The following is a 14,359-nucleotide window of genomic DNA, read 5'->3' as shown; positions in this document are numbered from 1 at the left end:
TGAATATTACATTCGATAGCTTCTCCATGTTTTGCACAGGTTAGCGACTAGTTCTAATAAAGTTTTAATTTGGAGACTCATGTTTGTCTATCAGAGTTGGCAATTGGTTGGGTTGGGTTGGTTGGATTGAATGAGTTTCAAATTAGATCATAAATAAGTTTTTTTTTTTTTTTTGGAGAAAGAAACTGATGGATTTTATTAATAAAATTCAACTACATCCAATTGTAAAATCGAATCAATATGAGATGGGACATCTTCCATCCATACCTGAAAACCTAGTATGCATAATGCATTTTTAGCTAGACTATGAGCAATCCCATTGTTGTTTCTCTTAATATGAGAATACAACAATCCTCTGGGGTGACATATTCCAAACTCAAATCAGCATCAAACTGTAAAGTCCTTAATATAGCTAAAGTTTCAATCTCTATGACAGTTAGGGGGAGAGGGATGATTCCGACCATGTGTGCCAAGCCTTTTCCTTGGCATTCTCAGATGATCATTCTAATCCCTGCCCTATCTTCTTCTTGAAACATTGTATCGATATAATTTGTGCCCGAACCCTCCATAATTACATCAATAATCGATCTTCAAAACAACACTAATCCACCTCCCATATCCAAAACAACATCCATAGAATTTTGTTCTCGGAAAATTGCATCATTAGAGTTCACCTTCAGGATCGGCCATGGAGGTGGTTTTCAAATGGCACGGTGTGGAGGCTGATTGGATTGATCTGGCTCATTACCCTTCATTGTTGTTGTTGTGCTTTTTTCCTTGTCTAGGATATTGGCCATATTAAACACTTGTTGTTGGGATTATGGTTTGGCTAACACATGTTTCTCACGTGCCTCACTTAAGATATCTTGGGAAATATTGTTTGGTTGGGCCATGCAGTTAATGTGATCAAATTTTCCCATCTCTGATTCAATCTCATTTATTCTGGCATCAAATTCTTTGGCTGAAAAAACTGCCCCTTGATTCTCGATATTATGATTACCAGAAAATTGTGGGGTTGATAATGGGACATTAATTACACCCTTTGTACGTTTCCCTATTGTATGCATTACTTCTAGAGCATCCAAATTAACGGCTTCATCCATTAATTGCTCACTCATAGCATCCCTTGGATTCACAGTGTTAAGTGCCGTCGCTGGACCGTGTGCCGTTACCTGAGTTTTGTGGTTCACCTTCACTGATTAAGTCCTACTCCCATCTTCATGAACACTTGACTTCGAAGATACTCCCAACTTCATGAACACCTAACTTTTAAGATACTCCCAACTTCGTCTTGTAAAAACTTGGAATGGAAAGCACTGCTTTTCTTGAAGGAACAAAAGGCGAAGCTCTAATTGATATCTGTTTCCCAAACCGCAGAAAAAACAAAACCCACTAGCCTTGGAATCACTTGTTATTCCAAGGAGACACACAACTCCTACCAAAAGAAGGGAACGAACACACAACTCCTTCCAAAAGAAGGGACATGACTTCTACTGAGCTCTAGGAAGCGTGTTCCTGTTGCACTAGAGAAACTTATTACTCCCATCTTGAGAGTACTACATTAGAAAATAGATCATAAATAAGTTAAGTATATAATTACACAATTTTCCATTTATCTATTTATTACCAATTTAAATATATAGTATATAAACCTTATGCAACCCATTTAATCTCATAGATTCAGATTTTAGTGGTAATAACTTGTAAACCTAATATTGGGATACCTCAGTAATTTTACAAAACCAATGAGATACAATTATAAAGAAAGTATTGGAAATATAGATTTATCCCACACTTTTTCCAGAAACAAACAAGGCCCTATTAGATTAATTCTTGATATACTTTCAATTTTTCATTGTTCAACTTCATTTCCACTTTCTCCTTTGTTGAGCCACTCTCTCTTAGTATTTGTATTTTTCTCAAGTTTTTTATACACAGTTGATTTCTAGCATCCAAAGTTTCTACCATTGACCATGTTAACCACTAAGCTCATGAGTACATTAGGCTCCTCCTCCTAGGCCAATTGTGTAATTTTAGTAATTGAATAATTTTCTTTTTTCATTTCCATTGAAGATCAAAGCATCAAAAGTATTGAGAGTTTTGTTGTTATTTTCGGTTTTATGTACAAGTCATTGGAGTTGAAGGTGAAGTGGTTGAAGGAGGAGAGGGAGGAGCTTGAACGAGGAGACATAGATTTTATTGATCTGATGAAGGATTGAAGACAGTGCCACCAAGTTCCATCCAAATCTCTCTGAGTACGATTTAATTGTGAAAATCACTAAGGGACTATTTTGATTTGGTTGTAAATATGTAAATACATAGATTTAGATCAACAAAATTCTCTCATTCTTGTTCAAAATTGTCAATCTCCTATGTTTAGATCTGTATATGTGGGATTTCATGAGTTTTATTTATTTAGTTATTTATTTTTTTTAAACTAATATTAGCATAGCTGAAAAAAGAAGATGGGTATCCAACTAATTTACCCATTAATACCCGTGGGAACCCAATAAATCTTTACCTGTTTAACCAATTTTTCCTTAATTGGGTGGTTAAGATTTACTTAGAATATAGGCGGATCATGGACGGGTTAATGGGTTTTGGTTCATTTTTGCCACCCTAATGAAGGTGAATGCCCACCCCTTATAGTCAAACATATCATCAAATTGTGACAAATGATGCATCACACACAAGCCTATTTATAGCAAGTAGATTGAGTTTAAGAAGATAGACTTTAACACCAATACGTAAATTAATTTTATACTTTATACACCAAAAATTATCTACTATGAAATTACACATAGATGAATGACATAGCATCCTTAGCGGTACTGACAAAAAATCATAGAGTCCAAGATTAAGAAGCAGTTGAATTAGTGGCCAATAGGACTGTGATCCAATTCCCATAGTCCTTGAAGCCAATTTTCCTAAATTTCGGGCAGAAGATCTTTGGGTATTAAGGGGGTGTTTGGTACACCCACTCAAACACATATTTTCAGTTTTTAAATAACATTATACGCATTTTCATATACTTTTTCACTCACGCATATTTTCACACATGTTTTCAAACAACAAAACACATATTTTCAAACACATGTACCAAAAACCCCCTAAATTACTACCAAGACCAACTAGTATTTAAAGTATTTCTAAACTCTCACAGACATGGGAGATTCTTTTAGGACTAGGGACGCCTTCATCAAGCCATGTAAGTAGGGACAAAACAATATACCAAAGGGGGATACGAGACACCCTACCACTTGAGCCCCTATGTAGAGGTAGAGGGTTCAAAGTTGCCACTTGATTTTAATTCAGGAACCAACTTGAGTCCCTACACACTAGACATTGGGTATGGAAGTAAGGTACAAGATGGAAAAGTGTTAGGCATGCAAGCTCGCTCAATTGAATGAGTTGGCCTCCACTAGTATTGATAGGCCATTTTAAAAGAAGGAAATCATTAAGAGAGCCTTAATCTTAATCTTAGTTATCCACTTCGGCCTCACAAATGTTCCTTCCATTTTTCAAACACCCCGTGAATGAAGTTGATCTTTAGACCATTCCTGATTAAATGCATGCTAGTTTTCTTGAGAAAAATATAGTCAATATTCTTACCAAAAATAAAAGACATTTGCTTATAGTGTTGGAAATAAGGTTTGAAAATTGCCATTGCCCAAATTAATTAGCAAATACAAAGCAGATTAGAGATTTAAGATGAGAGAATAGAGAGATATAAACTTATTGATTTGAGTCGAGGCACGAAACTTAATCTGCTGTCCTAAAGAAGCAATTTTGCCCCCACTAGAATGACTTCGTCAGTGCAAATAGTTTAAGAGGTTGCTTTCCAGGATACAATAGCAATTCTGTTAATGTGCACTCACAAACAGAACTTTGAACTTGTCATTGGATGGATGCCCAATATAAGGATTAAAGAAAGATAGAGGAAATAGTATATTAGATGAACTTTTTTTTTTTCCTACTTCTCACTGGTTTGGAAGAGGAATGGCCTTTTGGTTATATAGAAGAGCCAATGGAATACTTTCAGCAAAAGAGTTGACAAAACCCAACACAAAATTTGAGAATCTGCCATGATATAAGCACTCCATAATTATCCCTTTGATTTCCTATAAGAATATTTGCTAAAGATTTGAATTGGTTAATGCAAGATAGGTGAAAGTGAGAAAGGAAAGTACTAATATTTTGGAGGGGCTGATTTTGTTTGTAAATAAAGAGAGAAGGCCGTGGGTTATGGGGTAAAGCTAATGGTGGGGTTGGTGAATTTAATTCTTTCCAACCACATCCACTAATTTTGGTCAATAGCAATCCAGGTGGCACCCACCATTTAATAAAATTAGTTTCCTTTTTAAATTTTAAAAACATACCCAACAATCCCCCACATGTTTTGAAATTTTAGTTATTTTATAGAGTAAGAAATGGGCAATCACAAGATGAATTAGTACTGATGTCTTGTGGACTTAAATCAACACTTGGTGTTTATATTTTAGAGTACAAATTCTTGGTGATACAAGATCTTAAACCGGGTTTATAAACTGCTGAATATAAACACCTTTTCTTGTGAATCCTTTGACAAGTTCTCGATTTGGTGCATTTTGGCCATGCATCCTACCTGGATTTGCATGAGTTCTCTAAAGAGTTTTCCCTCACTCTCATAGGAGGCGGCCCCACCTCCATACTCACATAGGTGAATTCATCAAGTGTGTACTACCACACACCACCCTTAAAGGCTATGAATTCATTAAGAGTTATAGAACTCAACCTCATTAGTTTGGTAGTGAGCACTATCTACACCATAGGGAGGGACAATGAGATCTCAATTTCACTGATAGTACAATCTTGAATCTCTCTATAATGACCATTGAACCTTTTAAATAAAGGTTGGGTTGTCATCATGGGTGATTCACTCAATGGGATTAGGTCCCATCCCCCTCGATATATCATAGACTAATTGTCTAGTTATCCCTTTTGGTAAGAGGATCTGCAAATTTTTTTTCTAACCACGCAAACTCCATGGCGATTACACTATTACTTATAAGTTAGCACACTATGTTGTGCCTTAGGCACATATGCCTCTTCTTCCCATTATATAGCTTAATTTTTCCACACATATTTATAGTTTGTAAATCAAAATACAATAATATAATGATATTAGTATTTCAGCAAGTAGATATCTCAACTTTAATACCTGCCTTTTCTAAAGTAACAGACTTAAATTCCATAGTTGATCAAGCGTCACATGTTTGTTTAGAAGACTTACAAAGTATAGCTTTCTCAACTAGGGTAAAGACAGCCACTAATGGAGTGGGTCTTATCATCATTTGATATCCAATTTGTATCATAATAGTCTTCTAATATTGTTGAACACCCTATAGATGTAAGGCCCAAGTACATGGTGCCCTTCATACATCTCAAGAGACAAGTTGGAGCATTCAAATGTTCATAGGCAAGATATCTACAAGGTTTTTCCAACAACATATGCAATGTTAGGATGTGTAAAGTTTATTAAAAGTATCACACCACCAGTAATTTAGAATGCTTGGATTGTGCAACATAAGATTCCCAATTTTATTATTATTTTTCCTTTTATTCAAAGTTACATCTATCTGTACAAGGTTTTTTCATATCAAAGAATGAAAGGTCTTTAATAATTCATATCAACTCTCAAAATAGTGTGTCATTCACATATAGGCACATGAAAACATCACTATCACCAAAAAGTTTTTATTTTTATTTTTTATTCATACATCTATCAATTTTGTTTACAACAATTTTGTCAGAAACTAAAACTTTATTCAGCTTTTTATGCCATTGTTAAGAGCTTGTTGTAATCCAAATTTTTTTATTATTTATATATTTTTTTATTTAAAGCCACTATGGATAACTTCTAACAGTCCAAGACTCCTTTCAACCATTTGAAAGTTTTTATAGTGTTTTGCCTCTACACATATTTCACCTTTCAAGTACTCTTAATTAGTTAAGTTGGAGTTGAACTCATTTGTTTCAATCCACCATGCCAAATGCCCAAAAACTTAAAAAGAAGCACTACTTAGCAATATAGTCAAAAGAAGTACTAGCTTTATTCCATGTTCTTATAATCAGAGTCAAGTACAAATAAGCAAAATAAGTACTAGACTTATTTCATGTTCTCACAATTAGCATCACGTACTTATTTCATGTTCTCACAATCAGCATCAAGAATAAATAAGCCCCTATGACAAAAACTCTTACCCACAAAATCCCCATTGCGACTAAGGACAAGCTTGTTAGATTCAAATGCAAGTTTTAGTCCTGCTTTATTGAGCAAGAATCCATATACTAAGTTTCTACGCATGTCAAGAACATGAAGGACAACATTAAGAGCAAGACTTTTTCCAAATGTCAATTTGAGAACCACTTTTCTTTTACCCGCTACCTTGGCAGTGCGTGCATCACTTAGGAAGACATTTTCACCATCATTTACTTCCTCATATTCCACAAACATGTTTCTGTTGATATACATATGCCTAGTGGCCCCAATATCCAACACCCATTCAAAAAGGTTGTTGACAAGATTCACCTTTAAAACAACAGCAACATTAATCTTTGACTCAGTCAAGTTTGCTTGGGGTTTAAAGTGAAGAAGATCTCATTTCCTAAACTTACATTGGGCTGCATTATGCCCAACTTTCCCACACATAAAGCATGGAACCCTTTTCTTTTTATGGACCCATCATAATTTTTAAATTTGTTGTCATTTTTCTCAAATTTCTTATTAGGACCCTTCTCATTAGCCTATTTTTATAAGTTTTCAGTTTTTCCAGATTGTTTTTGTTCAACCAGATTGGCCTTAGAAGATAATTCACTTGCCAAGTCATTTTTGTCCTTTTCCCGGTTTGATTCCTCAATCCGAATATGGACAATTAAGTCTTCTAAAGACATATCACGCTTCTTATGTTTCCAATAATTTTTGTATTCTTTCCATGAGGGTGACAGCTTTTCAATAAGAGTAGCTGCTTGGAATGCATCATCAATGACCATTCCTTCAGCAAGAATTTCAAGAACAATATTCTGATACCCACGGACTTGTTCCATGATGGGTTTGTTATCACTCATCTTATAGTCTAGAAACCTACCCATCACATATTTCTTAGTCCCAACATCTTTAATTGAATATTTCTTTTTCAAAGCTTCCCAAATTTCTTTTGCAGACTTGTAAGAGTAGTGAATATCAAATAAAGAGTTTGACAGATAATGCAAAATATGACCACGACATATGTGATTATCCTTTTCATAAATCAAAACAGATGCAGAACGTGTAGGTTCAGGCATATTAGCAGGGACATAATCATCAAACAACACATAATTCACATGGATTGCTTCCAAATAGAATAACATACGTTCAAACCACCTCTTATAGTGATTTCCATCAAAAGGCTCAAGTTTTGACATATTCGAAATAGCGAAATAGCATATTAGATGAACATTTTTTTTTCACCGGTTTGGAAGAGGAATGGCCTTTTGGTTATATAGAAAAGCCAATGGAATACTTTCATCAAAAGAGTTGACAAAACCCAACACAAAATTTAAGAATTTTCCGTGATCTAAGCACTCCATAATTATCCCTTTGATTTCCTATAGGAATATTTGCTAGAGATTTGAATTGGTTAATGCCAGATAGGTGAAAGTGAGAAAGGAAAGTACTGATATTTTGGAGGGGTTGATTTTGTTTGTGAATAAAGAGAGAAGGCCGTGGGTTATGAGGTAAAGCTGATGGTGGGGTTGGTGAGTTTAATTCTCTCCAACCACATCCACTAATTTTGGTCAATACCAATCCAAGCAGCAGCCACTATTTAATAAAATTAGTTTCCTTTTAAATTTTAAAAACATACCTAACACATAGTGCAGATTGTACGCTAGTTTTACATATTATATTTGAAATACAAAATCCATCCAAAACTTGTCCCATGCATATTTCCCTAAGTTGGGTCAAATGCATTTAGGTCAGGTCAAGTAAACCTAATTAAAAATAATAATAATAATTCAATAGTTGATGGAGGAGAGATTTAAACTCACTATAAGTACTCAATTGTCGTGATAATTCATAATGTTCAAACCACTAAAAAAAGAGTGAAAAAATTACAATCTCATTTTAAATGCTTATATAATTAGTCTAGATGGTACTTTCCCTATGCACTAAGTGCATAGCGGTATGGGGGAGACTTAGTTCGAGCTTGAGGTGTTGGGGTGGGAAGTATTTAGTGAGTATATATTACTAAACCATTTTTTTTAATCCAAAAAATATATAGAAACTAAAAGATCACCTAAATTGTTGAAACCTTAGTATGTATTAGATATAATTAATATTTTAGTAATTTAAATGCATAATTGAGTCAAATTTGAGTACTTAAATATATTAAAACCCCTTATCAAACCCTAGAGGGAATTTTTTTTTTTTAAATAAAAAAAAAATTCTAAACACTTACTATTAGAGTATGGTCAAGTTAGAAAGCCCACTACTCACAATAAAGTTAGGTATTAATCAATAATTATTAACTACTCATGATCTATCCTTTGTCCATACATAATATTTTTATAAACTATAATGAGACTACATTTGCTCAAATGTGTAAACCTAACTCGTTGTCATCCCTAAATCCATGCTTCTCCGAATTTTATCATTTGTGAATTTTTTGGGGGGACAAAGTTTTGGCTCCAAACTGATTTGTAACTATTTTTTCAAACTTATTACGTGGATTTATAAATATATTCATATATATTATTTATATAAGTCACATGTATAATTCATTAAAAAAGTCACGTGACTAAAATTATACATAAATGATCTTTTTAATTATTATGTAATGGATTGGAGAAAAATTGTTCTAAATCAATTTGAAGCTAAATCTTTTTCATTCTTGGTTGGCACGATTAAAATTCAGTGATGAATAAAAAATTTAGGAATTTGCAATAAGTTTAATATTTTGAATAGAAATGTTAAATATTATTATATCATCTGTAAATTCAAGGCAGCAAAAAGGTTAATAAATTTTGAAATTGACCGGTAAGCTTAGTATTTTTTTTTTTTTTTTTTTTTTCTAGAAAGAACAAACATGCTGTGGAATTAGTATGCAATGATGCACCTAATGTTATTGTGCTAACAAGATCAAGAATTTAAATTATTTAACAAACTAATACCTATAGGAAATTATCTCCATTTCAAGTGAAAAAGGAATAGTCAATTTTACAATTCTTTATTTATTTATTTTTTTATTGCATCTATTAGTAGACAAGTTGTCACCTTATTTAAAGTTTTAAATAACAGGACACTAGATCTATGGTGAGGATCCTAGTTCCTCTCACTGTAGATTTTAAACAAGGCTTTTGTATAGTTTATACGTATCTATATATGCTGTAAAGTTGTTCATACATCTACGTTGAAATTCAGTTAGTTAATGTACGAAGAAATGTATTTCAATAAAATTGATGGAGGGAATTTTTTTAATTTGTTTTAAAAAATGTTAAAATTACAAATTCTTTTACAATCTATTAATGTGATTGGTGATTATTGGTAAGTAAAAATGTGATGTTAATGGTAAACCAAGATGAAGACCACTGAGATTTTGTCAAATCAACAGTTTGTAAAAATGTTGTAAAATAGTTTGTGCATGTAACATTAATCGTTTGTTTTTAGTTTTGCCATGTCAGCCCTTGACCAAGTATAAACAGTTTTTTTTCAATCATGTTGCATAAATTAGTTTAAACGATTTCTTTATTTCCTCTAATACAAATTTCTCCAGGAAGAATGTAACCTACCTTAGAGAACTATCATTAGTTTGTATTGGCAACAAATCAATGTGCGGCTATCTCAACCTAAGCATACAAAATTAGTAAAATCTTCAAACAGAAAATTTCCAAACCCTCCACTCTAAACCACCAATGCAACAGCATTAGGCCACTGCATAAATATATAAGGCTGCAAGACTGGATCCTCATATGACAGGCAGCTCAAACCATAGTTAGCAACTCAAAAAACACCAACAGCACCACCGCCCAATGCAGCCAAATACCGAGCCAAGTGAGTTTGAGAATCTTCACTCAATGGAAATTGAAAATCCACAGGCTCCATATAAAAGGTTGGAGAGAGATGTCAGCCTAGGAAATGGTAAAGGGAATGACCTGCCTTCAATTGAATTGATTTTCAAGGAGAAGGCAATTCCCACATGGAGGAATCAGTTGACTATAAGAGCTTTTGTAGTGAGCATTGTTTTGGGTACTTTGTTCACTGCCTTGGCGATGAAGCAAAGTTTTTTTAACGGACTAGTTAATCCTGTAAACATGTATGCTGGGATTGTAGGGTTCTCCTGCATCAAAGCTTGGATCTTGATCATTGATAAATGTGGGATTTTAGGCCCACCTTTCACTAGGCAAGAGAATACCTTGATTCAAGCTACAGTCCTTGGAATCACTGGTGTTACTTCTTCTGGTACGTATGCTCAATTTTCAAGCAATGGAACACTTAGAGATACTATTATTTGTACATTGCTAGTTTGATATGTGTGTATGTTATGGTTGATTTTGTTAAAAATGAACTCTGATAATTTATTTGAACACACAGGGGGCTTGGCAAGCTACATTTTTGGAATGTCCCTTACTACTGCAAAGCAAAGGGATCCAGTAATTGATGATAAGCCAAACATTAAGAACCCAAGTGTTGGCTGGCTTTTGGCCTTTTATCTTACTACATCTTTAGTAGGCCTCTTCTTTATAGTGCCTTTCCGAAAGGTAAGTCTTACAAACTAATTACTTCTTTCCTTTTCTTTTTTATTTATAGCAACAACTTATCAATTGTTGTAAAAGTATTATACTTCTCTAAATAAAAACTAATTATAGGTTGTTCACAATGTTTGTTAGAATTTATTTTAGATGCACAAAATAATATTCAGTCTCTTGAAATCACTCTCTATAATTTCGATTATCTTTCTTAGACCCCCACAAAATGAGGAGTTTTCTGCATTTTGTATGATTTTTTTTTTTTTTCCAAAAATTGCGTGTATATTTGCAATTTTAAACCTAATATTTATTTTATATTCTCTCTCTTTTTCTTTTCCTATTACTACAAACTTACTGACCTTTGACTATCATCAATGTATTTACTTTATTAATTTAACCATATCTTAATTTAGGGTGTTTGGTTAAGACCATTTAAGATTTCAATTTTGTATGTATTACTGTTGGTTTTCAGGTTATTATCGTAGACTATAAATGGTTGTTCCCTAGTGGGCAGTCAATTGGTTATCTTATCAACTCCATCCAAGCTCCTCTTAAGACCAAGTTCGCAAGGTATTGCTCCCTCTCTCTCTCTCTCACAGGTAATATATTTTATGCATAAAAGGGTTCTCATTGTTTCTGTACTAATTGAATTGTAGGAAACAAGTGACAACATTTGGCAAGTTCTTCTCCTTTAGTTTCATTTGGAGTGGTGTCACGTGGCTGTTTACTGGTGGGAGTAACTGTGGCTTTAGTTTCTTTCCCTTACTTGGTTTCAAAGCATCAGACGCCGGGTACGTAAAAAGTTGACGCCATGACCTTATTGATGTCTTCTTCACTCTTCATTGCTTCTTCCATGATAAACCAGTTTATACAAGAGTGTCAACAATATATGGACACTTTATTTATTTATTTATAATTCATGATATATGCATGGCTAATATATATATTACTCTTTTTGTTGGCAATAACATGCAGCTTCTATTGGGATTGGGCGGGTACATATGTTGGAGTTGGCATGATGTGCCCATACAACACAATCATATCAATATTGCTTGGAGCAATATTAGGGTACGCCTACTTGTTACCAGAGATAACGAAGAAAAATGGAGAGTGGTATACTGAAGATGCCAATGTTGAGAGCTTCCATGGCTACGGTGCTTACAAAGTAATGTCTTCCTCTATTCTTACAACTTTATATATGTATATTATATATATCATCATTTGTAATTGTACTGCGCATATGGCATGCAAGCTTCATTCCTTTATATATTTATCAATATGGAGACTGATACTCATTTTTGTGTGTGTGTGTGTGTGTGTGTGTAGTCCTTAGTTTCTACATCGATGATTCTTGGTGATAGCGTCTACCAAATCTTGAAACTTATTATCATTGGATTGTACCGCAAACTCCAGGACAAAGACACTACTACTGCTCTTCCAGTTGCTGATCAACATTCCACTGCTGGAAGCTCAGCCTTGGAAATTGATGAGCAGTTCAGGACCCAAAACTTCCTCGATGACAAAATTTCAACAAAATATTCATTCGCTGTCTGTGCTGCACTGATGCTTGTTTCCATAATAGTTGTTCCAATAATCTTTCCTCAGGTCAAATGGTACTACGTTGTGGTCATGTACATATTGTGTCCACTCTTTGCTTTCAGTAAAATACATGCACAAGGGGCTACTGACATGACTATAGTAACTGCCAATGTGGGTAAGATAGCCATTTTCATCTTTGGAAGCTGGGCTGGAGTCTCTCGAGGTGGTATTGTTGTTGCTCTAGCTGCTAATGGGGTCATAGGAAACTTTGTTTCCTCTGCTTCTGATCTAATGGTAGACTTCAAAACTGGCTACTTAACTGTGTCTTCCCCAAAGTCTATCCTCATTGGCAAATTCACTGGGATTGCAATTGGTTGCGTTATCACTCCTTTAATCTTTAGGTACTTCCAGGTAACATATCCTGATTTGGGGGTCAATTTTTCAACTTATCCTCTACCTTTTGCTGGCCCGACTAGAGATATTGCATCATTTGCTCTTGAAGGACCTTCAGTCTTGCCAAAGTACTGCCTTCTTTTTTGCTATTGTGCCTTTGCTCTAGGCATCATCATCAACATAATCAGAGATGTTTTGCCAAAGAAGTGGGCGACATTTGTTCCCATTCCATTGATAATGGCCGTACCAATCACTATCGGAAGTTATATGGCTGTTGATTTCTGTCTGGGGAGCTTGGTATCTTTGATCTGGAGGTTTAAGAATAAGTCTCAGGCTGATGTTTTTATACCCATAGTTGGTTCTGGTTTGATTTGTGGAGATGGGCTTTGGACTTTGCTGGTTTCAGTATTCTTTTTGATTAATTGGAAGCCACCAGCCTGTGTAAGGTTTCTTAAGACTCAATCGGAAGAGTAGCAGAAGAATAGAGCTTGCTAAAAGTAACTTGGTCCTAGTTTTTGCAAAATCAGTCATGTGCCTACATCACACATGAAGATTTTTGTTTTGTTTGTATTGTTTTTCTCTTCCTTTTTGATTACTATTTGTTTTGTTTTGTTTTGGTTTTGGTTTTTCATTTGTTCAGTCGTACCATGCTTGTAATTATGTACCTAAAAGCCATGTGCATTAAGATTTGCTAATCAGAGTGTCTAAAGCTAACTTCTATACAATTCTCCTTCCTTGAGCAAACCCCAGCACATTTATTCAATATTTCAGTAACATGTTAATCCATTAATTTTCCTAACTTATTTTACTATTTAGCTTATTTTTGCTATTATTGATAGGCCCCACTACACTTTTTGGTAATATACATGAATCCCACTATAATAGTTTAGCTAATTTTTACCTTTATCTACAGTACTTTTAGCAAAAAAATTTCAGTTTTAGCAAAATAAGTGGAATCCAAATACACCACTATTAACTTATTTAAAAAAGATTAGAAAGCCCACCACACGCAATAAAGTTAAGGTCCTAATCAGTAACTATTAACTACTCATGATCTATCCATTTGTCCAGACACAATATCTTGAGAAACTATAATGGGACTACATCTACTCAAATGTGTAAACCTAGCTCATTGCCATCCCTAAACCATGGGTTCTCCAAATTTTATCATTTGGGAATTTTTTGGGGGACAAAGTTTTGGCTCCAAACTGATTTGGAGCTATTTTTTCAAACTCATTACATGGATTTATCAAATAATTCATGCATATTATTTAAATAAGTTATATGAATGATTTATTAAAAAAATCATGTGACTAAAGCTACACATAGATGATCTTTTTAATCTTCACGTAATGGGATAGAAAAAGATAGTTCTAAGCCAATTTAAAGTCAACTTTTTCCTTCTTGGTTGCAAAATGAAATTTCAATAATGAATAAAAAATTTTGGAATTCGCAATAAGTTCAATATTTTGAATAGAAATTTTAAATATTATTTTACCATTTGTCAATTCAAGGCAGTAAAATGGTTAATTAATTTTGAAATTGACCAATAAGCTTAGTAATTATATATATATATATATATATATTGGCAAGAAAGAACAAAAATGCCGTGGAATTAGTATGCAATGATGCACCCAATTTTATTGTGCAAACAAAATCAAGA

General features: G+C 33.9%; 2 protein-coding genes across 2 annotated transcripts; one reads left to right on the top strand and one right to left on the bottom strand.

Annotated features, from left to right (window-relative positions):
- Positions 1–6,181: 6,181 nt before the first annotated feature.
- On the bottom strand, positions 6,182–7,443 carry LOC115956385. The gene is made up of 2 exons (XM_031074783.1): positions 6,832–7,443; positions 6,182–6,571 (listed from the first exon to the last, which is right to left on the bottom strand). Exons 1-2 carry the CDS (start codon positions 7,441–7,443, stop codon positions 6,182–6,184), a joined length of 1,002 nt encoding a protein of 333 aa, XP_030930643.1.
- Positions 7,444–10,047: 2,604 nt separating this feature from the next.
- LOC115956384 (probable metal-nicotianamine transporter YSL7) lies at positions 10,048–13,170 on the top strand. The gene is made up of 7 exons (XM_031074782.1): positions 10,048–10,264; positions 10,349–10,477; positions 10,610–10,776; positions 11,237–11,334; positions 11,421–11,555; positions 11,740–11,929; positions 12,091–13,170. The coding sequence occupies exons 1-7, from the start codon at positions 10,048–10,050 to the stop codon at positions 13,168–13,170; spliced, it is 2,016 nt and encodes a 671-aa protein (XP_030930642.1).
- The last annotated feature ends 1,189 nt before the right edge of the window (positions 13,171–14,359 follow it).

This window comes from Quercus lobata, chromosome 8 (genome assembly GCF_001633185.2).
Source record: "Quercus lobata isolate SW786 chromosome 8, ValleyOak3.0 Primary Assembly, whole genome shotgun sequence".
In the NCBI taxonomy this organism is placed as follows: domain Eukaryota; kingdom Viridiplantae; phylum Streptophyta; class Magnoliopsida; order Fagales; family Fagaceae; genus Quercus; species Quercus lobata.
Note: the sequence above shows the minus strand (reverse complement) of the source record. Positions and strands in the feature narration are given on the sequence as shown.

Coding starts and splice junctions, on each gene's coding strand:
- LOC115956385 (XM_031074783.1), bottom strand. CDS start 7,443: ATGTCAAAACTTGAGCCTTTTGATGGAAATCACTATAAGAGGTGGTTT. Junction 6,572..6,831: donor TATCTTCTAAGGCCAATCTG/GTTGAACAAAAA, acceptor GTTGTTTTAAAG/GTGAATCTTGTCAACAACCT.
- LOC115956384 (XM_031074782.1), top strand. CDS start 10,048: ATGCAGCCAAATACCGAGCCAAGTGAGTTTGAGAATCTTCACTCAATG. Junction 10,265..10,348: donor TGTAGTGAGCATTGTTTTGG/GTACTTTGTTCA, acceptor CTGGGATTGTAG/GGTTCTCCTGCATCAAAGCT. Junction 11,556..11,739: donor TTCAAAGCATCAGACGCCGG/GTACGTAAAAAG, acceptor AATAACATGCAG/CTTCTATTGGGATTGGGCGG.